Here is a 27078-nt window from a genome sequence, read left to right on the forward strand (position 1 = left end):
TAATTTCGTTTACGCAAACGGAACGATTGCCCGATTGATTTCTGATAGGATTAACTCCCGTGGTTCGATGAAAGCACAACACGGAACCGGCATCATCGCCAGCAGATTAGCTCGGCCGGCCAAGCAAGCTGCTGTTGGGGCTTTGAACAAAGGGGTAAAGCAATATGATCGGATGACGTTCCAAACATCAAAGTAACATTGGGTGATGGTGAATCAGAAAGAGAGAGGGAGGATGGCGGATGCAAGCTCATGATCAATTCAATTAAAAGCTTGTCCGGGAGTTCTGTATGAATTATAGTGATTGGATTACAGCCAGGGCCCGTACTTTATGAATGGAAAAAAGTGATTAGATATTATATTGAAAATATTAGCCTTGATGTGTCAAACAGGAAACTGTCAAACAGTTTTTATATTACAGCAAAATATAATCCATCCAAAACTTCTGCCACCAGCAATGAAAAACAGAGTTCAGATAACTCGTAAGAGAAGCAGGACTTGTCCCATTCGGGCAATTAATGGCTTTAAATGACAAGACGCGTACATGCTGCAACATGACACACGAAACGCATCGGATTACGGAAGCATCGGAGTGTATTTGGAAGCTGACAAAGCAAAACCTTTGGCCGTAGCGCGAAAAATATTTTGTGCCTCGCTCCTCTTGGTGAACGCCTATGAAGTCTCACCATGAGCTGTTTATGTCGTCGTTTATGTCGGGAATGGATTTGGATGACGCTAAAGATGCGGCCGTGGATGTTTATAGCACATACGCGTTCTTACGATTTAACCGTTTCCGGCGGATTCCGTTCGTGATGCATGTGCTCTCATTTTTCACCCAGTAAAACGGAAACGATTTGGCGATCAATGGACGTTTTGTTGAAATAATGATCAATTGAAAAGGAAAGCCTGGAACGCGCAAAAGATCGCTTTGAATGGAACAGGAAAAAAATATTAATTCTTATGTTTTGAATATTTGCAAAGCAAAATCCATCATTGGATCAACCTTTAGAACTATGACCTCTACCCTTTGATCTTCACTTTCTAAAGCATCCCAACAGCCACCAGATTGGCTACACCAACGTCACTGCATTCTCCCCATAACCCATTAAGGCCATCATATGCAAAAACAAACGACTTTGCATATCTGTGCGCACTCACGACACATAAAGCGCAACCTTTCGGACAAACCAACCAATCTCGCTTTTCCTCCAACCCTTTTTATTTGCTGCGTCCCATTTCCAACTACAATAATGAATGCCATACGTTTATGTGCGGTTGCATTCATCTTCGAGCGCAAATAATGAAGGCGAAAAATAGATTTCATTTCCTGCAAAAGACGCTCTACCGCGAACAGTCGAATGGGATGGTCTGCAGCAAATGCTCCGCACAACCCAGACAGTCGACTGCATCCCAAAAATGCATAAACTAAAACAGACTGTGAGTGTGCACCGCCACAGTAGTCATATGGGCAGCTATGTATCCATCATCGTCAAAGTGCAGTTAGACGCAGCTCACAGTGGGTATGAGCGGTACGTACGGTCAGGCCGAAAGGCAGACATATGGTGCACGTTCGACTACACAACGCCGTGTCACGTGCAGGTCATTGTACCGCGAGACGAAACCGCCTCATCGGCATCATCATGCTGCGAGATGTATGCAATTTACTTACCAAACAGCGTGGTCGCAACAAAGTGAGTTAAAATGTGGTAAACACATTTTCCCGGCAACCTCTATGCCGTCCTTACCGTATCTTAAATTTGGACCAGAGAGTTTGAGGCTTCGACACTGATCCACAGGATTTGCTCGGCACGGTAAAAGCGGTTCTTGTTTTGCGAGTTTGTGTGACGAATTGATGGTATATTTTATAACTCCAACCATCCATTAACGTACTTCAGCCGTTTCTTTTGCGTTTCCATTACACACTGGAACGCAGGAACAAGAGATGATATTCAAAACGGAAAGGAAAACCGCAGATTTCGGCCATCTTCTAGAAGTGATGAATTATATCGTAAACAAGCAAAAAGCGCGCTCATCAAATGGCGTACTAGACTCGCTAATACCACGTTCTATAGTCTTTCCTCAAAACTAGTGAACGATTCGGATGGGATTTGAACCCCAATCCTGACGTGTATATTTTTCGCAATAAATTAACCATTTTCTCTGCAAAACAGCATTCAAGAAACAATCGTAAAACCTGATTAAGATAACTCGAGTCAACATCTACAGCTCCTTCATAACAGGATATTAACCCAGCCGCACCCAATCAAACGTCAATGAGCAGCTGTCACAGGCAATTATAAATCTAGAGTGCGTTCTGCATCGCTTGCACCAACCAGCACCACAAACAAGAAAAACTCCCAGATGATCGTTACCATTCGTTACGAGTGAATTAATCAACTATCAATTCCACCCCTAACTGTCACACCATTCCATGCATTCTCAACAAACTTCCCTAAAGACGTTACGTGCGCGCGACGCCAAATCATGTCCCCTGAGGTCCCTCAGCACATTTATGGATTGAAGTTATTGGCGCGAATTAAATGGTGCACTTCTACACGACTCAAACGATACGTCCAATCGATTATGGGACAATTCAGCACGACACCCTCGCGTCTGGACCATCCTTCAAAAGTGCTTCCGGCGCATCTTCAACACAACGAAGCACGCATTCTTAATCACCCCATCATCCCCCAAATGGATATTAATTGTTCGTTTCACGCAACGAAGCTTGATGGATTTGAGTGTTTACCGTTGGTCGTGCTAACTCCTTTCTGGACGCTAATGCACCTCACGAGCAGTTTTGGCTTCCTTTTCTTCTTCGGCTCTGTACACCATCGGTTGCACATTTCTCACCGAGTGACGACTACGCGTTCGGTAGGCCATTTTTGCTCCCCGTAGTTCATAATTCATACAATTAACCTCCCCGTCACAGGCATCACACAAATGTATTGGCGAAAACAGCAGTGCGAAAAACCGGTCTGCCGGTTGCAGATCGCAGGACAAGATTTATGTGCCGCTCCAATTACATACGTTTGGGACAACGCGACGCTGCACTACTGGCGCCTTCGCGTTTTTAAGTGCATCTGACGCACGACTTTACGAGAGGCTCCTCCCATTGGTGGGTGCACCCGGGCGCCCAAACTAGATCGACGTAGACTCGGATTCACTGCTTCAAAATGATTAAATCTATGAATTATAAAAAGGGCACATCATAAACCTGCTTCGTTCTAGGGCAGATTGGTACTAAATACAGTAACGCCAGGGAATCGATCGTGCTCCCGGCACATATGGGGTGTAAAAGGCCGGCCGGATTGTCAATCATGTTTTACGATTAAATATTGCGGTTAGATTGTGTCGCACCACGACCATCGGCGACACAGAATGCGCGTCACACTTGGAGTATCGATTTCATATCCCTCTAACACGGTGGAGATGCATCTGTGCTCATCTAATCACACTCCCGATATGGCTAAGGCTTTGAATAATATCTCCATATAGGCAAACGTTCTGTTCCAGTGTAAAGTGTGGTGTGAAACATCGATCGTTTAATAATGGCGAGAACGAACCCACCCGAGAAACACGGTTAGTTCGCGTACGTCCAAAACAATCAATAACACGTGTTTTGTCGAGCTGCTTGTTGTTGTTCCAAGCGCGAGCGTGCGTGTGTATATGTCCGTAGAGGTACTTGGTTATGCGCTGATTTAATTAAATCCTTTCCGTTCCGTTCTGTGTTTGGTCGGCGCGACATCGATCCGGCATCCCCGGTGCTAAAGGGCGTAAGCGAGAACCTTCCCCGTTGGTTGTTTTTGGCGCGGCTTATAAATGTCGAACATTGCGCAGGTTCGGGGTCGGTGTATACCATATACACATGCCCGAGAGACAGGCCAGTGTTGACGCGCCTGCAGCTAATTGGGTTGTTAGCATGGAACGCTAGTGTATTACGCTCTCAACCAGGCTCGGCCGAGAGCCGCATCCTTTTAAGGAAAGTCGTGTCGAGCAGCCTGGTGATAGCCATCTTCGTGTCTGACCCATTAAAGCGCACTGGAATTTTCCTAGAAGCGCATGTAGAACATATCCTCTCGGCTCTTTACATCCAACCGAATGAAACGACAATGAAAGTGATTATAACAGATGTTCTACAATGTTGGAATTCTGCTCTTCTGGTCCGTTCGTCTATTTGCACTTGGCAACATAACCTGAACCTGAGTTACTTGATCTCCAACACTTTCTTCTTGACGTCGGTGACCTTTCTTCTAGTACGAACGTGAAAAAATTTTCAATTCCACAGCCATCCACAACATTGCAACCCAACCATCGCTCGCTCTACGATTATTATGAAACATTCCTAACGAAAAAGAAATCAAGAGAAGTATTAAACATGGCGCAAGCTTCTCACTATGGTTACCTCCACAATCAATTAATCCTGCCTGTTGCTGTTCCAAAGCTTAACCTACCTACTCCAGCACTACTCCCCGCACCAGGCACAGCACAGACAGGGAAACACAATGGAACTGATTCAGTGAAAAATGTATTTCGCGAAGTGATACCATCTTCTCAATGTGGCCGACTGCTCTCCTGGTCCGCCTTGAAGTTAAGCCTCATCACCACCCCAGATATGACGCCGGCTCGTTGAAGAGCTCGCGGTGCACAGACGCCTCGCAACCGGTCGGTTTTATCGTAGCGCACCAGTTTTGCTCTGGTTTTGCCCTTTTCCGAACGAGAGTTCGTTCGTTCCAATCACAAATCTCCACGACTTGTTACACTACACCACGAAACAGTCGAGCGACTTTTGGCGATGTGTCTAGGTTGGCCACGTCGTCGAGGGGGAGGCTACAGCCCTGTCGCCCTTAGGAATGCACTGCAACTTCCGAGAGGAAAGTGGTTCAAAATGCACACGAGACTACCCACTAATTGGCCTGAAAGCCGGTACGCAAAGGCACGTGGCTACAAAGTGGTCTCTTAGGATCTATCCGCCATCATTAACCGGAGCTAGCAAAATTACCAGATTGTTGCACAAATTCTCACGCTACTTCGCACACAAACAATCCAACTACAACAATGATGACCGGCTTCTACAGCTAGCTTTTTGCGTTCAGCATCCAAAGCGCTATTTGTTTGCAGAGTGAAACAGATCTGTTCTGAGAGTTAGTTTGTAAATTGTGTACTAAAGTGTTGAAACCTCAATGCTAAACTTCGTTTATACGTCCCTGTAAAATCATTTGGCGTATTTCGTTTTAAGCTCGATTGCCTTAACGACGTGATAAATAAACATATTACACGTTAAGTAATAACATCTCGCAACTAATCAACACTCTTATGTCACGTATCATACACCCCTTGACATTGCAAGCAGCTTCAAGAGAAGTCTCTGGCGCATCAGCAGATCTCAGAACATGAGGAGAGCGCAGGTTTACCGGATGATTGCTAGCAAAGGTCAGTGATCATAAAACAACACAATTTACGACCAATAACTCAATTTAATAATCAATAATTGCACTGAAACGCCATGCTACTCGACCGGTAGTTGCGCCCCCAACTCAACACGATAAAACTGACAAACCAGAATAGTGTAGTAGACGGGCAACAACACCACGCGCATCATGCGGCTTGGTGTGGTACCAGTTTTATGGTCTGTACCAGATGCTCCACCGGTAATCAATATAGATGTGCTCGACCTAGTGGGGTTGATTTGATAGAAGAACCAATTTGCTTCACCAATGGTAGCGAGTAAAGCCTGTTTTTATAGCATTGCGCCACATCCGACCCATCGCGTCACAAGCTTGTGGTTTACTTTTCTAATTGATTTTGAGGTTATTGTTTATGTGCTGCGATGAATGCATGCAATGTTTAGCCCGTCCGGTGTGTTAAAATTATTGTAAAGAAATAAAATAATTAGAACACACACCATACCTCGGTACCTTTCAAATGACCCAAATCCACTCCTTAATCCGCTCCTTCAACTGGTAAGAGCTCATTCAAAACTTTAGCTACACGAAAACATCTTTTCCCACATTCCAAGGGCATCTTCCTCCTAACGGCATCCCAAGTGATCGTCAAAGGCAGCGCACGCTCCCTACAGCAGGCCGCAAGATAACAACAACTAAACAGTTTTCTTTTTCGCCTCCGAGCAAGATATACCGCATCCGTGACAGAACCATTACGGCGAAACGGAGTTGAAACAAGGCCAAACGAAGTGATCGATCGGTCGATGATAAATAAGTGTTTAAGCTGTCGTTTCATCGCCGCTGCATGATATTCTTCTCCCGTCATCCGCACGAAAATCGAGTGGACACAACACCGTTAGGAACGGGGCTCGCCTAGCTCTCGAAAGTGGAAGTACGATTGAACTAGTGAAGTAGCATCGGATGCGGCTCGCTCGTTTGTGGCTTCCCATGACGTTCCGGGGGGCTTACAAATCGGAACCGGAGGCAGAAGTAGCAACAAAAAATACAACCTTTCCATCGATTCATATTTCACGTTTTTCGCGAACATTTCCAACACCCGACTACTAATGAAAAGTTAACAGCCGGATCATCGATCGTTCGAGCCGCTTCACTCTCATTCGATATCCAATCCACCTCAGCGCACAAAATACAACCTTTTTGGGTGAATTTCTTCAGCGTGTTCGCTGTCCATAGTGTTAAAGAAGCAGTGTTTTGACACCCGCTGCTTACACGGTTGTCAGTCAGCCAGTGATGCGTGTAAAGGGAAACTAGTCTTCGTTTAGATTTTGATGGATTTCTCCCGATAATAGAACTACATCTTCAGACTGGAGGATAGGGAGTTGAACTTAATCACGATCACGTCCTTTAAATAACCGTGATTAGCAAATCTTGATTAGATGACTGGATGACCGCAGAGTCATCCTTCACCGGTGTTTTAAAATTAATTAGGAGCTGAGGAACCAACATTGGAAATTAAGGAAAATTAATGAAACTCAAATGGATACATTAGCGTCTTAATACTCTTACTTTATTATCTTGGGATCGTGCTTTTTTAGAATAATTGGTAAAGTAAGTAGATCAATGAGCACAATAGATAGACAAACAACGTGACGTCATAGCTTTACATAAAATTTATTTACCAATTTGTAATGAGACCCATCACTTTTGCAGCATAGTCCACCATAGACTTCGTGAACCCAACCGGATCTCTCGGCCATACAGCAACGAACATCAACAACGGACCCCCGTATGACCATCGGTCGTGAGAAAACAGACATAAAACCGATCTACCTTCGCGGTTTCGAAGCCCAGGGACAAAGATTTTTTTTTTATCACACATACACTCACTTACTCACTCTGTCCGTTTACCGTAAGTCCCATTGTATGCAAATGGGTTTGAATTGTATGAAATAAAAAGAAAAAACACCGAAAAACAAATCCCAAAAAACTAAGATGATAAAATATCGAGGGCCACCGGGAATTTAAATTGATTCCCAGCTAGGGCGAACGCAGCGCGAGAGCCATAAGCAGCAGCCTGACCAGACAGCCGAACAGACAGTAAGGCGGCCGTCGGCTACTTGTAGAGTTGTGTGTCCACCTTGTAAGGAAGAAATGACCAAAAATCCACACACACACAATACTAACACACCTTATCGAATGTTACCCCAACCAAGGATCCAAGGGTAGACGCAATGGAGAACTCGCTTGACAGGCGTACACTCTGGCATTGTACTGCACCGCCGTTCGAGTCATGTAATGGCGTGGAAACGAAAGTAAATAAAAGTGAAACCATAGCAGTGACTCAGGCTTGCCTGGATAAGACTCTAAAGTGGTGGAATAAATCCTTGCTTTCTACTTGACAACGAGTGTCTCATATTTCATTTTAGTACCTCGAGAACCCCACAAGTTGACTTCACTTTATTGGGATAAGAAGCAATCGCTCTACGCCATTTTGATTATAGCACTATCTTGGAATTATAGCACTGTCTATCGAAGTTTTCTCAAGCGCCTGGTTTTCATTCAAAATCTGCATTCTTTTTAATTATAGCACTTGAGTGATGCAGTCGCGCCTATTCCCGCTTCACGACAGTCGCCAACACTCCAACGAATGACCTAGTCGCCGCTAAAGCTCAAAAGTGTGTTGCGAATACATCGATTCATCATCACCAGTACTAAACCCTTCGGACCGTTACATGAATGCGGCGCACAAGAGCAAACTGCACGCATAACAAACTGCATTCATTAACTCTTCAACTCCCTCCTTCAAGAGGCCTGAGAGGAAGTCACAGTAACAGGAGAAGAGTATAACGACGGGGATAAAGAATCGGTGTAGCTAGTAGTGCTGTGAGTCTCCATGGTTCGCGAAATCGCGGAATGTCACCTCCAAACCTACCTCTCTCCGTCGGTCATCTCCAATGCACCCATCCCGGGAGGGAATGACATCGAAATAAGAGGGAGTTGTTTTGTTTGCCAGTGACTTCTTGGCCTGGTATGCGTTTTTTATTGCACACGGCCGGCGACGCTTCTCTTTTATAGTGTGACCTTCTTCTTCTTGACGCTTACCTCCACACTCGGTCCGTACTTTTCTTATAAATCACTTTTTTACAAGTCATTACATTACGTACGCGCCCTCTGCCGACCAACGCACGATAATGTGTGTCAGCAGGGCTTGGTAGCTTCCGTAGCACACGCGCGTTCTTCTGCGGCATGGCGAGTTCAGCAGGAGGATGGTAGATTTATGTCCAGACGCTACATGTACGTTGGACAGCAAAGTTTGGTAGAGGACAGCAGTCTGGGGGCTGCTGATCGTTTCAGCGAATCTGACCCAATCTGACCCATTGACGAACTGGCGCCATTTGCACGCGAATTGCTCATCATCTTGGGTTGATCGAATCTATTCGAAAACCAGCTCGGGTCAACCATTTACAGAGCATCCTGTTTTGTAAGTCTGTGAAGCAGACAACGTCCACCATACACCCGTCTGCTAATGAGTTCCCACATTAATATACACTTATTTTATACATTAGCGCTCGCGGTGCTGTGTAACCATATTTCCATCACGATAGGACGACAAAAGATCAAATTCTTTTCTTCGGCAAACTTTTTGTACCACTCTTAAGGTTTGCAATCTTTTCATACTGTAGGAGGTTCAAGGACGCTAGGCAACTAAAAGCAACTTATACATAAACATTCAAGATGCGTTTAATTAGCATACAAATTGATAATTTGACTCTACAACAATGATGATCACCTTCGAGTAGCCACAGCCCAAAGGCGTGATTGTACCCTTCATGAATGGTGCTATTTTCGTTACCGGGACTGTGTTCATAGCGTATGACGGTGAGCGTTTATGAGCTTGCTAACCATTGTCAAATAAATCATGCCTCTCGAGACAACCGTTTCATTTGAACATGCTTTTTTTAAGCACATCAACTAAAACACACCTCAGAGCTGGATGACATAAAGTTATTGTTTGACACGTTTTTTGCAGGGGGCGCCGATAAACACGCCTGTAAAAAAGGGTCTTGATCTAAAACGCAATCTGTGTTAATTTCTACTAAACTTCTACTAAACTAATTGTATGACCTATCAACTTTAACTAAACTGGTAGTAACAATTCAACACGAACTATCATGTTTTCTATTTACATGTCATAGGCCTTTGGATATCTGTCAATTTGCAAAGCAGTGACATTTGCCTCTAGAGTGATTACCTTCGATGACTAAATTTGTCGCCTTTCACCACAAACAGCCCACTCTCATGGGAAGGCTCCGTACCAATGGTGCGCGCAGTAAGACATCCACATTTGGGGAAATCAGAGCACGCATACGCGCGCCGACAGAGATCATACGCATATCAGACATGCGTAACGTAACTTGAGCCCGACCGTAGACCGGGCGCGAAGGGACGACGCTTTCTATAGTGTGCTCAGCGAGTGTAGGTTTCCCCGCACATACGGCGAGAGCAAGCGTAGCCAAGAGTAAATCATTCACATGAGTCAGAGATGCACGGCTTGCATACTTAACAAGTCGCGAAACAGCCTACCACAAAAGACCTAATTCCTTGCCCAGCGAGGGCCATGATTTTTGCAGTATCGGATTTTCCATACCTCGGCCAACGTTTCTTGTGGCGTAGGTACGTTCCGCTAAAGATTTATTGCCTTGGGGGCCGATAGTGAGACCGAGAGTTGTGCTTGCTGTGGCCGTTGGTAGCCACAAGCTACCGGACTTCAACACGCTTTTTGCTTAAGCGGGCGGTTTCTTTAATCGAATCCGCCAAGGAGGGAGGCAGTCGAGGGAGTAAAAATGTTGCGATATCATGATCGGTCCATGATCGGTAAGGCTGGACAACCACTGTGGAGAGTAAATTGTTATGTGTTACAGGCGGCTTAACCCACACGACACAAAATTCAACCAAACGAAACAGAAATGGCCGATGCGAGAAAGTCCTTCCAGTGCTAAATTTCAGCAAACAGTGGGAATTTTCATTTCAAACCTTTCATTTACTCAAAAGAATCCCTCCAATCTAACAAAACAAAACCTCGTCGAAAATAAAGTCTGGCGTGCACTAGAGAGCACAAAGCTTTATACAACAGTCCCTACTGACCTTCCTGCATGAGTGCCTCGTGAATGACCGGCAACGAATAAATCTCCATTGAAGCATTGATTGAACCGACACTCCCAATTAAGCAAGCTTAACACAGACTGTCTCAACATTGTCCCGCACAGACGCTGCGCGGGGTTCTTCAGTCCGAAGAAGTTCTACAACACGCTTCCAGCAGCACAATTGTTGTGATTTGTACCAGGTTTGCTTCCTGCTTCACAATAAACTCGCGACCTACATTCCTCTACCAAGCGTTAGACGGCTTGGATGCATCACATCTTTCAGACGAAGAGAATATCTCGAGAAAACAACGAGCATCGATTAATCATGAGCCCATTGTGGAGCCCGGGGTGGTTCATTTAATTGCTCCAACGCCTGGGTGTTCCAAATACGGCAACGGACAAGCCTTGTTTTCTGGTAGCACTGCTTCATGAATTTTGATCAATGTTCCTTGAAAAATGGAATCCAAAACTAGCTATCATGAGACTTAAATGAGACGAAAATTCACTTCAGCTTGCATACCAATTCATGTCTAAGATGCTTAAGCGGTATGAAGGTCCCTCATGTACGATCTCAGTGAGTTTTTGTTTTCTATGATGGAATTCCAAATATTTTAAAAAAATTTACAAACTTATTTAAAAGACACTCCACTGATGTCTTTTCTTTCTACTGACGCCCTTTTTTCTGTATCTAAAGTAATATTAAACTGGAAAAAAAATTTAGCACCCTTTTTAGCTTCCTATACCGTATGACATGTTCTTAACTTTCAATATAGAAAGATCCATGAGTTAAATACAGTGTAGAAACTATTACCAATTGCTGAAACACATTTTCAAAGATAAAAACTAGAACTCCAACAACCGAAACAAAATCATAAATCTACGACATCGAGTTCCATCTCCGGGAAACTACACGTAAACCAATGTTGCGAATTCCCAAAGAAATGAGAGTGAAAGGCAATAACTGTGTCCATGCTCCCCCACGTGTGTGTGTACTCCTGTAGGTGGACATCGTGTGTGTGTACCAACGATCATGAGAGTATAGAAATGATCACTGCCCCATTCGACAGCATCATTACGATGATGGCGATCATCATCATCATCGTCGTCTTTCAATCGTTACGAAAACAACGAAATTGGCCATGTCCGTGTCTTACCTTTTTCAGATGTTTGTTGACCCACTTTGTGAAAGTTTTCTTCTGTATGGCATCTCGCTCATCTGTTGCGGGATCAGCAGCGGGACAGTTGCAAGCGGGCAAGTTCGTTGACGTCGCCGATCGCAGCAGTTGAAGCGAAGCAGTTGTGTGTCCAGCCACGGTGAAGAAGGCGCCACCCGAAGAGAAGATCGTAACCGTTTCGTTTCCATTAGATTCACGTTATTAATTTTTTTGCCATTTTCAAAATTCATCCAAACGGTTGAATCGATGGCGAAGGGGGGGTGGTACAATGGGGAGAAAAGAAAGGAATGAAATATTAGTACATTTATCTAATTATGATAAATTGCGATTTTAATCAACGAGCGCATGCTGAACGAAAAAAAACAACAAGAAAACCGTTTATTAGACAGATTTATTGATAAAAGATCGCCAAAAAACAACCTGAACACACGCATTTCTTGGCGGTTGGCTTGTCAGGCTGTTTGGAGATCTTGTAACCCCCCATCGTGCAGAAATTCGTTCAAATTGGTTTGTCTTTTGCGTCATCTCTCTGCTCCCGCGTTCCAGCAGAAAAATCGAAATCGAACATCTTAATCACCGCTTTAGTCCGTGTTTTATTTGATTGAAAAAGGAAATTATAATTGACAGCAATGTTTGTCGCTGACCGTTTCATTTGCGCGACGACGAAAGAGATACACTTTCGCCAGGAAGCCCGGTAGTTGACTACCGGTAATAGATTGTATAGTGGCGTTGTTTTACGGAGAGGAAAACGAGGAATAATGAAAGCAATAATGTCACGCTTCCGGTTTCACAAAACCGGGAAGAAAATTATGTCAAACAAGTTACAAAATTGCAAAGCTTCGTAATTAGGGAAATGAAGTTTGATCATCATTAAACTGAAACGAGTTTAAACTGAATGTTAGATAATCGGGACAAGTGTTGACTAAAACTTTTAAATTGCAATAAATCGTATAATATGAAAACTAATATATTTCTAGTTAAAGCATAATAGATTGTCAAATTTGACAGCTGACATATTTATGTCATATGATATTAGACATCTAGCTTTATGCGAGATATATCTCTGCATATCAAAAATATAGAAAACATCATAATTATTGTATTTTATTATTTGAAGCAAATTACCATTTGTTACTTCATTACAACATTGTTAACGCCCTTCAATTACATAATGTGATGCTCATTGGACCTACCCATTCACATTATGCCCTTAAAAATACTCAACCGTCGTCGACCATCATAACTCAATGGCACAAACCATGTTTTGACAGCTAAATTAATGCAATTATTATTATAGCACCCTCCCAACACCCGTCAACCGTTGAACGCAAATTCACTTTTAATTCAATACAACTTCTGTTAGCTACTCTTTTTCCAATATTTTTTTCTTACCACTCCCGGCATCTTCTAACGCCCCTTAAGAAAGGGCTGAGCAGTCGCGAAGGTATTCCAACCCTGTACCCATTATGCTGCTTCATTATGAATTACGATTTCGCTTCACAGTGTATTGTAAGCAGATAGTAGTAACGTGAGGTATCGTACAATTCAGCACCAAACAACTCACAATCCAACTTTTCAAGGTCCAGAAAAAGTGACAAAAAAGACACCTACCAGCGTGCGCCGGCCTGTGCTTCGCGCACCGGTTTCTTTCCATCTGCGCCCACCAGCTGTGCCCCGATAGTGCCGATAAAACGAACAAATTTGTTTACTTCCTCCATTGTCACTTAAGCGTAAGGGCTTTAAGACAGAAGGATCAGGGAATGCGTGTGCCCGCTGCTGCTCTGCACGATTCGTCGGCGTATCTTTGGCCTGGTGAGTCGCGCTGTCTCGCTTTATCGTCATATGTACATGTTTGACACTCATTAGCATAAGTTTGCTGCACCTCACGCGCTCGAAGCATTCGATCCATCCATTCGAAAGAAAAAAAAAGCGTTATCACTGACGAAATGTGTTGTGTATTTCTTCAACGCACAAACCGCATAAACACACTGGTTCCGAAGGTAATTTAGCTAGTTGCCTATAAACGGAACGTCACCCTTCTATCCAACACTCGGGCCCTTTCTTAACAGGCCGGTTGCCTTGGAGGTGATTGTCAACGACTGGATGAAAGGAAACCCGCCACACAAGACCTTACGAAACGGAAACATTACAAACATTCGACACGAGCCCTATCCTCCCCGTCATCTTCATCTTTTCGTCTAGCTATTGCGTTCAGCTTTACAGTTTAATGCTGATTATGATGAATAGTTGATATCAAATGATATGCAGAAGTTTATTATTGTGCTTTAACAAAAGACATTTGCAATTATGGGTTTTTACAACTGAAATAAGAACTGAATATTTCAAGTCCCTCATCAAAAGACTTAGAGTCATTTGATTTTATTAGTCTTTTCTACTCAAACACTTCTCGAACATAAATAATCGTTAATAATAAGCTATGATCTGCGCCTGCCCCAAACATATTCCAAGTGAAAGCTTCTAAGCTTTCTTCCAACATTTTTTTTTTTTGCCTCACCTATCTCGATCATAACATCAGCTCTAAAAATAAACCATTCACCCAGATCCTACCTCATAGCGATACGCGATAGTTGTCAATGAAGTTGAAAAGAGAAACAATGCTCAAAAGGGAGCCTTTTTCCTTATCCTCTAGGATCGCGGAATTCCTATTCGCATGTGATCTTGTACGATTGCAGAAGTAAGCAAAGAAAAACTCGCCTCCCAGTCTCTCTAGGTCTAATCAAAATCCTACCCTGATGTCAGCACTATCTTGGCAACGAACCGTCACAGGAAAGATAAATCAACGGCCAGTCCAAGAAGTGAGTCGGTGATTTTTTTTCTTCCTTTCTTTCGCATTCGCACAAATTCAATTACCACCATGTCGTCGTCGTCGTCGTCGTGAGGGCTTCACCGGAACGCCGCGCACAACCAAAACCGGTTCCGGAATCCATCAAAAACAGACCCATCAATCTGTGGGTGGCTGCTGCGCCTAGGGTGACCGGAGATTGGCTGGATGCTCCTTTCCACCGTGGCAGGATGAATGGTCAACCGAAAGCGTACGGGGTGTGTGCGCGTCTCGTATGCGTGAAGGATATTTGTGTGCTCACGGCAGCAAATATGCGAATAGACCGGAGAACAGATGGGCATGATGTGAGGTTTTCGTCATTAAACGGAACCATCGTGGACAAGCAGACGACGAGCAGTTGTCTAGTGGATTGAGTTTATCTATGTGTATGTGTGTAACTAAACGAATTTCACAGTTCATTCATCCATCGAAAAGGTAAATTAAGATTTACCTGATGATTACAGTACATAAACAAATATCAAAAATATTATAATTCTAAAATGATTGTCTTTATTTTAAAGAAAAAGTGTGAACAAAATTATTAATTTCAGTATTAATGGTGGGAAAGCCCAACTCCTCCTTAAAAGAGTAAAAATAAAACCATCATTGGCGCCAGAGAGCTATCTATATTTAACAAATAAATAACATCGCAACCCTTGCTTAACATTCCACCCGCGATATCGATGACAATCACGCATATACGAGGCGAAACCCAAAAAGCAAATTGAACAATTGACAAGTGACAATTTTTTAAACAAGCTCTACAGAAACTCCAAGCTTCCCTACGAAATGACATGTCTTAGTTGTCAAAAAAGTACGATCGATCGATCAAAGATCGTGCGTGAGTCGAATGGCAACGCGGATGGCGCGTCTATGTTGATAAAAAGCGTGTTACAACGAACTAAACCACTTGACGGGGTTTATGCTTTCCCGATTACTCAGCCACTCGTTCCGGGGTGGTGGTGCCGATAGCTCAAATTGGGCGTAATGCCAAGTGACTAATGTGGACAGTCAGTGTTCGATCTTACGTGCAAGTGATTATTCGTCCCGATATCTTGACTGCTTTAGAAAATGTAACATGTTTTGCGCGTTTGATTGGTGAACGATTGATCGGTTCTTAGCGCAAGTTTTTCCGTTTTTATAACCACCTCCCCCCATCATCAATCATTGTGCACTGTAACTCGCTTATCAAGAAAATAGAGTCCAATCCACAAGCATGCTTTAATGGAACAAGAGACCTCCACTACTCCACCCAAAAAAAAAAAAAACATTCCTTTCTTTGGAGTGTTTTTGGGCGTATTGAAGAATTACGCTCCTGCTCCCACTTGGGACATACAACCACTTCTTCCACAGCCGAAATCGTGCGCACACGCTTTTGTAAGTCAAAACGGAAATACCAATATTTGAATTGCTGTCAATGTCATCCGGGCCAAGTTTCCATTAGCGTATGTGCCACAACATACACACACACACACACAACGCAGAGTGTATATGCAAGCGAATTACTCATTGGTGGCACTAACACGGGATCTTGGAACTTCTTCGTGACGTTACCTCAACCAAGCGAACCACCCTTCCCACCAGGGCGAAATTGTTAATTCAATTATATCTCATTACTGCGTGCGCTTTAACTCACGGTGAGTGCACGATCATGGAAGCGATTCCACCGGTTAAGTGCAGTAAACGAAGACACACAAAATAATATAAAAGCCTTCTCGAATCTAATCAATCATGAATATCACGATAACGAAATAAAAGAGATTCAGCGTCGTAATTAGCTTTCAAATACGATTACAACATCAAACGGGACCGCACTATCCCCCGCTAGCTAGAGTAGCATCCGTATCAGATATTGTTTCATTTGCTTCATGGCAGAGTCTAAATCTGTGCCCCAAAGTTCAAATCTGTGCATGGTGACGAATCACTGACAGCGGGGGTAGCTTAACACAGCGACAGATAAACAATGTTTTTGTGACGTCAACAGCTACAACACAATTGCATACTGCTGACGCACGTGATTTACCGATAAAGTCTCCAAACCCAAGTGCCACAGAGAGTACAGATGGTAAAATGCAGTACATTTACCGAGCTTTCGGTCACCTGAAGATTTTGCACCCATTTTAGCAGCGTTGCAATGAGAATTCGCTTTGTCCCACTGACCAATCCTTTCTTTACTTCATTAGCCTAAAGCATGTGAGGAAAAAATATGGTAAACGCGTAAATTGTGGACAGAATTATCACGGGAACGTGACTAAGAGGTGCAATATAGTTCCGCTTTGCAAAACAATCGGCATTGAATGGCACGAATCGTAATTAAAGACACCTCCAAACGTCCCGTCGACAAAGGTATATGCAGGAATGTAGACAACAAAGAGGAGCGAGTGAGCGCAAAAACGATCCCACACGCACTGAAGGCTTTTTGGTGATAAATCAGACACTTTTCCATTATCGAAAGACAACGTCTTGCAGACGGTGGTGTGGAGAGAGAGATACAAAAAACAGTTCCTGACTACCATAACAAAATAATCGTATTTAAATTTGGGTCAAGAATGAAGCTCATTCCACATTAAAAGTTGCTGAGTTAGTAAAAACGAACATCAAATTTATGAAACATAACAATAAAATTAGAAAAAACGACAAACAGCAATAAACATTATTTTTACGCATTTAAACGATTTTCGTCGAAGAAAAAACATAAAAAATTTGAAAAACTATGCAGAAGCGAAAAGGAAAATAACAGAAAAAACATATTGCATGCCTTATTGGTATCATCCAGACGACAAAGGCACAGAAAGGTCCAAAAGGTAGTGATGGGAATTTAGTTCGGGAGCTAGTAGATTTCGTACTGTTCATTACATGAATCTAACGAATCTTAGGTTCAAATAAAATCACAATATAGGTTCTTAGCTCCTACATACAGAATATAAAAGCGAGCAATTTAACTTCCCTATTGATAAAATTGCTTTAATAACCACAGTTAAGGGATTTTTCAACTTAAATTTACCTTAATAGTGACCCAGTTGGAAGCTTGTATCAATAAAATTTGTTTGTTCCTGTATAAGTCGCACTATATCAAAACGAAAGCAACGCTCAAATGTAGGGAACGTGAATGCTAGGGGTTGTTCTGTTTATTTTATGAAGGAAGGATATGCCAAAAACAAAATTATTGTGGAAACTTTGAGTTACTCTGTCTTTGATCCACGATATTGTTGTATATTCGAAAAAAGGATGAGAACGTCGTTCACCACTAATTCGAAAAGACTAAACTAACAATTACTGCACGAGAGATGCTTCCGCTAATCCATTTTTTAATTTTTAATTAAAGATTGTTCTAAGAACCTACTAGGCTCTTATCCTTTTGGTGGCGCACCGGAAGTGTGGCCCCAAAAATAGATTCCATTGTTTTTCCGAAAAAATTAACCTTCCCATCACTATTCCAAATGAAAGTAAATCTACAGTAAAAGGAAAATACTTTCAAAACCTTGATAAAACTGCGAAATTAACTTGAATACAATGTGATAAGTGTGCTTCACTTACTTCAAGAAAAACCTACAAATCAAAACTACAAAGATCAAATATCTTAACGAAACGCCATATTTGAACAATAAGAACTCTGGAATTATCTTCCCCTGTAATGCCTCTACAAACAGGATGTCGTGGTTTTTCTTTGACTCTACATGATTTCCTCCCTTTCGTTGTTTGCCAAACTTCAGCCGAGCTAGTTTTGTATCCCACGGTTACCTTCGTCCATGCTCAACACAACTTTATTCCAAAGTTTTAGTACGGATGTATGTTTCGGGATCAAGGACATTAAGCAAACCGGACAAAAAGCAAAACAAATAAAAATACGCAAATGAGAGATGAATAAAACCAGCAATATTAAGGGCGTCTTGTGGAGGCAGAGCTTTGTCTGTTAGCTTCGTGCAGGAAGTTTACACAATCCTTCGATCTTCGGTCCAGATGACAAAGAAAAAGGACATTAATCTCGGCTGCACATGCACAGGTTTAAAAAAAACACGCACACGGGACACACACTGAGCTTACCAAACACACGCACGCATTGGAACCCGGGGTCCTCGCCAACCCCGTCCAGACATACCTATAATATCCCAAACAAAATGTTCCCATATCGTCATCAATTCGGTACCTTTAAACTGGGTCAGCGCATCCTCGTAGCCGCCCTGGCTGGTAACGTTTAGCGTCGATCCGGTCGCCGGTGACGTCGCCGTAAACGACTGACGGTGACGTTTGGCCGGCGTCGTATGGTAGTATTCGCCATTGTTGTGATGGTGGCTGCTGCCGTTGTGCGGGCTGCCGGCGCTACCATTGCCCGGTCCGGGGCTGCCACCACCGCCACCATTGTTGTAGTAGTGGTGATGCTTGCCTACTATTGTTCCACCGCTGCTGGCAACGCCACCACTACCACCGATGCTGTGCCGGTGCGTCGTGGTTGTCGTGATCGTTTGATGGTACTGCTGCTGCTGCTGTTGCTGCTGATGATGGTGGTGATTGTTGTTGATGCTGGTCGAGCTGCTGCTGGTGTGGTGTTGCTGCTGGGACACCTCTCCATTATTGTTGTCGTACAGTGCCTCCCGTGGATCGAACCCGAGCCGATCCTTATAATATGATTGCGTTGACATGATGACGGAAATATGTTGCCGTTGACACGGTTGCGACTACTCCAAACGATGCGCTGTTATGCTTTCGTCGTGCGGTTTTTTGCGCTTTTCGCTTTCGTTAAGTATCGCTTCTTTTCGTTTCGTTTTTTTTTTTTGCTCTCTTGCTTTTATTCGTTGTTATTGTTTTGTCGATTATTTGTAACTTGTTTTACATCGGTCGAAGCTTATTATTGATTACGTTTTGTTTGTGGTTTATATTTTATACCTTAAGACGCGTTGTTGTTGGTAAGTAGTGTTAAGCGATGTAAAACAAGCGAACGTATAATATACTGTTGATGGTGGTTTATTACTTGAAGCTTCGCCTTGCTGCGCGTGATTAGATGTTGAAGATTGTTGCAGTTGCTGTGGTTGTTAATGGCACTTTCGTTGAATATTAATGGTATAAAATTAAACACACTATATAAGAAAAACACTTTTTTCACACGCGAACTCGCACTCGCTTCGATTCGCGTCGTCGTCGTTCGAGGGAGCACTCCCGGAGGAATTCAATTAAAGAGAATCTAAAGTTGGGCAATTACTTTTCGCGATTTGTTGCACTTTTTCCAACACTGAATACGATGATTACGATGAAATTAGATTTCTGTGTCGAAATTATTCATCCTTTTTTTCGCTTACGGTATTCTCACCAAACTTTTACACACAGGCTTTAGATAGCTCCTCACTTTTCACTTTCATGCATTCATTGCTGATAATTTTCTTGAACAGAAAATGTTTTTTCCCACTCACAACGATATGCTGCGCGCCGGTGCTTTTTTTTCGATCGATATGCTTTCGTTTCTACTGAGAACAAGAAACACAAGGAGAATGAAACACTTGCTAAATGGATTTACACATTTTTTTTTACACTATAAATTAATTTAAAAACACATAAAAACTTCGCTGTATAACAGTAACTTTACACGATTTTAACTGCAACTCTTTACACTTTTAAATTTATGCTAAGTATAGTCCCTAAACGATTAGCACATATTGCTTGGTGGCAAGTTGATTTCATAAAAAATCACAATCTTTTTCATTCGAATTTGAATATTATTTAATGTCACTCTCCAGTATTTGTGCCATTTTTAGCATGGAATTTTGCGTTTCTAATCGCTTCCTAACACACGTCTTTTAAGCATTGCTAGCACCAGTTTGCTATACCGCATACCATTCCACAAGCCCAGGAATGGAGCCCTACTGCGAAACCTTCTCGCGACACCCAAAAACCGGTTTTACGAACCATGAAAAAGCTGGCATCAAGGAAACGGGCAACAAACATCTCCGCGACCATCCGTCCACCCATCCAGGTCACCACTTTCGCTGCGTGTCTTCGGCGCAACATTAACCGTCCTCTCTGAACCAAACAGGAAGAACGCCTCGCCATGCAAAAACCCCTTTTTCTGTTGCTGAGATTCGCTCAAAGTTCACCACCGCTCGCAGGCGACCGCATAAGCGCATCAAAAGCAAGTCTTCCCGCAGGAGATATCTTCTCGAGTCCGCCAACGAGTCCGCAATCTCGCAAGTCCACACTTGGGTTTAGCCATTTCAGCAACAACAATAAAACTGTTGGGCTGTTCCCGCGCGCGTAAAACGAAGACGGTGTACAGAAGGGAATATGAAAGAATTCCTTGTGTCCAGAGTTTGCAAAGTGGTACTCTTCTTTTGCCATTGAGGTTGGCATGAAATCCCCTTACCAAACGGACACACAAACACCAGGGGAAGACGCATTCTGGAACGCAAACATGCGAAATAATATCTTATGGAAAGGCCCACGAGCTATGGGCACCCAAACATCCAACAGGTACACCCTGCAGCAAGGCTTAATGTATCTCAGGCGGAGGTGCCTTGAATTTCTTTTTTTTTTAAAAGCTGCTGGCAATTCTTGGAACCTAATGGTTGGTAGAAATGAGGTTTGGTTTGTTACGGAGAACTTCTAATTTATGATTCAGAATTTTTAATGCTTTTGAGCGATTCTATGCGCCACAGTTCCATTCTTTATGTCAGGTACGTCAGAAATATTTTACAATAATTGCAATGTTGTTTTTTTATAAACGATCGAGATATTGCCACATATGTTAATAGTGGAACTAAATAAACAAGTTCTGAATAAAAAGATCATATTTGCCTTTTATTTTAACACATTAACATATTTTTCAACAATAAAATCGAATATTTTCACTGATTTTAAACATACAATTTTTCGGTGCAAATCTACCTGCTGCTTTCCAGGTCATATTCCGGAGTAATATAGGGCTCTACCTTACTTTAATGACACTTCCTCGTGTTTCATGGCAACCAACGATCTCATTAGCTTGAGCATTGAATACCGACAATCTGGCGCACTTTGCTCATTAGCAGCATAAAAGTGACGTTCGCGGCAAACAGTTTCATATCGAACTTCCTCATACAGCAGCTATTGCTCAAACAATTTCAATTATTTCACGTTTGCAATGCATTAAACAAAATTATCACTCCTTTACGAATTTTCTTTACTTCAAAGACTTCTCTCTCTTTTCACAAATCACCAAATTTAGCGACCATTTGCTTGAATCACTCGTCGTTTTCCGTTTGAATCGTTTTCCAGTCGATTTGCATAATCGGACCGTTTTTGAGCAGTTACCGAGCTGCAAGACTTTAATAGAACCGGATTCTTTAATCGTCTCCAACGGTTCTCAACGGCAGAGAAGCAGAATCGCAGAACAACAAAGCTGCCAAGGGAAAGAAAAACATCAATAAATATTGTCGCTTTTTTCGGTGACTTGAAGCATTTGCTTTTTATGAACAAGTGGCCACGAACGCAACAATTTAACCCTAACTTCTTGCTGTCTGTCTTGCCTTACATTATTTCTTCCCAACGTTCCCAAAACTACCAACTCGATCATCGATCGTGTCCGCGCGTCCGACTCACAAATCCCCGCGATGATCGTAATTAAACGCCAATAAATGTGGCAATCGGTGTCGATTAAATTTGCATTTTTATCACATTTGAATTTTCAGCAGGGGACAACTCCGGCATTCGCTGATTGGTTGAAACACGATCCAAAACAAGAGCATATTAAGCAGGAAAGGCTCCACTCTAAAAAAACAAGTCCAACACACCTGTTTCGTTCAAAATGAGAGATAAAACTTTAATAAAGATGACCACACGGTAACAGTAACATCATAATCACTGATCACCGGGTTTGGGCTTAATCGAACGGAACCAACTTTACATCATTGCATTTCGCAATACTAGCTCACGTACTTCTACCAGCAGTAGCAGTCTCTTTCTGAAGAGGAAAGCCCACTGCACCCAAAACAGACTTCAAAACTCTTATGTTACACATATATCCCACACATTTTTGTTGTTGCCGGGAGTCACAATAAAGCTGCAAATTACTTTTTCCTTCCGAACCGAAACGACCGGAACACAATTACAAACTTCATCACCTTAAACCTCGTGTGGGGTGCGAAAATGGATGGAGATAGGACCCACAAAAATCATCCATAATTCATCCATCCATTTTGTGCAACCTCCCGTTCATGGTTCCATGCAGTCTGCAATGAAAAAGTCCTTCTTTTTCTTTTTCTATCTACCCAAAATGAAAGGGAGTTTGAAAACGTTTTTCACGGAAAAAAACGCGAAACCCCCGCGCACGAGAAAAACAAAGGAAGTTGAAAGGTAAAACAAGAAAAAAAAACATGCGGTTGCATAACGATTTATAAAAGAAGAAGCGAAACGATCAGTTTGGGTCACCAGAGAGCCACACAAGCACAGCTTTGGAGAAAGATTGGATCGAACAACGGTTATCCAACGTGGAAAGTGAACCAACCACCCCCGCTGCAACCCGCAAAAGCAAGGAAAAAGCCTCAATGATAACCTCAATATAAGAGTGTGTTTGGTTTTTCTCTTTATTCCCGGTCACAATTGCACCAGAACACAAGCAAGCGCAGTATTGTTTTTATTTGAGCTTTGAACGATGGTTGTAAATGATTTTTTATTTGATTTCGGTCGTTCGGTGACGGCACCTCAACTGTCTGATTGCTTGTGTAATCGGGCACAATAAAGCCAAACGCCAAATGTAAGGCGAGGGTTGGTTTTGTTATAACTTTGTTTTTCCTTTCTTTTTGCACATTTTTGTGCTCTACTGTCTTTGCTAGACAGGCTGGATTGTTTTCTTTGATTTTTGTTTCTTTTTGTTGTTCGTCGTGTGATGTTTTAAATTTCTCTACATGATCTTTTTGTCATTATTTTTTCTATTCAATTTTTATCATGGTTTTCATCTTTGAAATCATATTTTTGAGAGATTATTCGCATGAAGTGCCTTAAAAAGTTATTCTACATTTAGCGAAAAAGTGTTTCAAATTAAACATTTTTAATATAAAAATATGTAGCAAACAAGACTACATATTCATTATTCAAATGTTAAAAAAAATTTGTCAAAGAATACAACAAAATCTGGCAATTGTGACAAGACTTGTAAATTAAGCAATGCAACAGAACAGCTTTCGTCTTTCTCCTTCGCTTCAACACACTCCTTCTTGATCTCGTGTCCATCTCCTCATATTTCCACATTCCCATCTTCCAACTCCCGGTAAAGAGATCTAAACGCAGCATTGAGAGAAAAACCAGAATTTAAAGCCCTCGGTTTTTCGGGCCTTCCCATGTGAATATTCCTCCTCATCGCCCAAACCCGACGCACGACGGCAAGCACTTGAAGTGAGCGCGCCGTCGCCATCTCGCTCGGAAATATGGCTCACTTTTCTTTTATATGCTTCCATTACGCAGCGCCACAGCGTCGTATCACAAAAACATAAGCGTCGCTATCGCACGAAACCCCGTACGTGAAACCTCGTGCATCGGAGGACGCAAAAGAAGCCACGGGGCAGCCCAACAACAGCCCAGCGCGACTCTCGCCTCTATCGCGCACTCTTTCTTGTGGAACGCACCCCACACCACGAACGGCCGCGGTGCGCCTTCTCGCGGTCTCTGCACAGTCCGCGCGTATTTTCTTCCGGCCAGACAGCGTCTTTGCCTTTTACACCCTTGCTGCCAACCAACCTCGACGCGTATGAACCTCGGCCAGCGAGCAGACGAAAACGATATAGAATTACGCTTCTTTTGACGAATTCATGTCCACCTAAGCACACTACAACAGTGTTTATTGCAGCGAGCTGTTCACCTACAACTTGTTTTGCCGTATTTCCTTCCATTTTTCATTCATTAATAAATAAATCTTTCGTTTAACATTCCTGATTCGCTTTCAGGCGCACTATTCCTCACGAGGGATAATACTTATGGGAAAGTTTTCCCTAACGCATCTTTCATGATCTTCGGACAGATCTTCGACATTGGGCACAACACGACAGCACTCACATTCCCATTCAAAAAATATTAAACACACACGCACACACCCTCATACACGTACTCGATCGCGGTGCAAACGAAGGAAAACACACGGCCAACGGATGACACTACGGCGCACCGAGGAAATTAAACGTGAAAACTCATCAACTAACTTCCACAGACGGATATGTAGACGACGATCAAGAAGAGAAGAAAAAAAACACACACACAACACAAACACTGCTACTTGCAAAGAGGAAATCGCTTCTATTCATTCGCCTTTCGCGTAGCGGCGCAACCGTACGCTACGAATTTCAGCTAAGTACTGAGAAATTCCGTCCGTCGCGAAGTGAACGTCATGTTGAGCCGCGGAACGCTCTCTTTCGTGAAGCACACGATCGCTCTCAGGTTTTTTTTGAAGGGGGTGAAGTTTCTCTCGATTTCTCTCTGGAGAGAATGCGCCCCCGCGCGCATAAGTCTTCCACACACACACATATGCAGTGCAGAGGGTGATATCTTTCCTTTTTCTCCAGCCGACGACGACGACGACGATGCAGGTTCTTTGGGTGTTTTCTTATAGTTCTCTCGATCTCCCATTCAAAAGTCACCCTTCGACGCGCACCTGACGTAAAAGCATAGCCCGCTTGTGTTGTTGCTATTGTTGGTTGCGTGTGTATGGGTGTGTGCGTGATAGTGCGCGGGCGACTTTTGTCCTGCTGATTCCGCATTTTCTCGCTCACGAGGGTGCATATTGTTTTCTTTCTTGTTTTTGCTGCTTCTACCCCAAAATCTCTTGCTCTCTGGGAGAAATAATATCATAATACTCAGCATTAAGCTCTTTCTGTTCGCTAAAGAAACTAAACAGCATAGAAAGACTTGTATGCTTTCTTGAAACAGGTTTTCTTCCTTCCTCTAATGTGGAAGAGGTGAGGAAAAGTGCAGAAAATACTTCTGGAAGGATGTGGGACTAATAACATACAGTAAAGTTTTGAAATATGCTGCTACGAGTTTGTAAATTATAAAATTGAAAAGAAAAAGTGAAAAGTTTTCCAAAAGACAAACTAAAACAAAAAATATGAAAGAATTCCTTAAGAATAAAAGTAAAACAATAAATTCTTAAGCTACCACAATAAATGGCCCAAAGAACCGGAAAAATAATCATTCATGTAAACTAATAAATAAACTTGAAAATATAAAGCCAACAAACAATTGTAAAAAGTTAAGAAAAAAACCCTCCAAACAAACTAAACTAATAAACACAACAAGCTATAAAGCAAAATGCAAGTAAAATGTAGAAAACAAATAATAAACCCTTACAAAATAGAATAAAACTTCAAAAACACTTCCCTCTAGTAATATATAATCAAACATTTAACCCATCGATGATCTCATCGGTAACACGATGAAAGAATGTTATCTTCACACCCTAACCACACGACTGGAATTACTGGAATGTATGCGATTGGGATAGAAACAGGAATAAACCGCTTGCAACATGAGAGCTAACATCCAGATTTCCTTACGCCTTCCAACACTGCACAGCATACACAGCAAAACCATACTTCCCCGCTCTAAGGAATCTGCCCATAACACCCTTGGAAAGAAGAAGCAACAGGTTTGGAGGGCAAAACTGCACGCAGCATTGCGCGCCCGCTGACCCTAATGATTTGTCAGCCTGAACACCACCACACGAGACCAGCCAGCCGTTTCGCACACCAAAAACCTTGCGCCAATTTATCGGCGAACCGGTCCCGAGGCTGCTGCCGGGATGAAGTCACCGCCTGTCCGTCGTGTACACGCATCGGATGATGGTCGATTCGTAACGGAAGCTTTGCAACGCAAAACTCTGCATCCGGAGGAATGCAGATGAGCGGAGAAAGAGATGCTTGAATCGTAGCGGGTCGAAATCACACCATCATAAAACGATGAGTTGGCGATGACGGTTGACGGTAAGCTAAGGATGTTTGTGACGTGATATGGTACTTCCTCCGAAATGTTAGACGCTTTGCTGTGACACTAGTGCGGATGTGACACACTAATTTTGAATGATTGTAGTACCATGAGAGACATTCCCTTTTAAGGGAAACGATAAGATTTATTGGAATCGAACGAACCAAACCGCTTCTGTGGACGGGTGAGATGAATTAAGCAATAAAACAACAATCCCAGCCTCCTACTCAATGACTCTTTTTGTCCAAAGTATATGGATATTGGGAACAGGTTTCAAATAATACCATTGAGAAGCACTGTTAGGAAGTTGGGAGCTCAAGCGTTAAGAAAATGACGTCATCAAAGTACGGCGACGGCCAAAAAAACAGATCACTCTTAGATCAATTTCTTAAAATGTTTCGTTGTGTATTAGAAATAGGAATTACTTTGACAAAATACAACAAAACCATTAGGCACATCTTAACCATTAACCATTTCTTTTATTTATTCCGAAATAAGCGTTTCATTGCGTTAGAATCGAAAACCTACAGAAATTCAAATAGCATAAAACAGGCAACTTTCACCATAAACGGGGTCTTATT

At 42.6% G+C, this 27078-nt stretch overlaps 1 protein-coding gene across 37 annotated transcripts in view; it reads right to left on the bottom strand.

Moving 5' to 3' along the window:
- LOC126567709 (dystonin) overlaps positions 1-27078 on the bottom strand; it is a 168265-nt gene that overhangs the window by 82217 nt on the left and 58970 nt on the right. For 30 of the 37 annotated variants that reach the window (XM_050223971.1, XM_050223952.1, XM_050223967.1 and 27 more), the window contains exons 1-2: positions 18711-19228; positions 11701-11762 (exon numbers count right to left, since the gene is read on the bottom strand). In XM_050223971.1, coding sequence (XP_050079928.1) covers positions 11701-11762; positions 18711-19203 — 555 coding nt within the window. In that variant the 5' untranslated portion in view covers positions 19204-19228. Of the gene's footprint in view, positions 1-11700; positions 11763-18710; positions 19229-27078 lie in introns of those variants that run through there. The other 7 variants (XM_050223960.1, XM_050223961.1, XM_050223956.1 and 4 more) reach the window with 1 other exon arrangement.

This window comes from Anopheles maculipalpis, chromosome 2RL (assembly GCF_943734695.1).
Source record: "Anopheles maculipalpis chromosome 2RL, idAnoMacuDA_375_x, whole genome shotgun sequence".
Taxonomy (NCBI): Eukaryota; Metazoa; Arthropoda; class Insecta; order Diptera; family Culicidae; genus Anopheles; species Anopheles maculipalpis.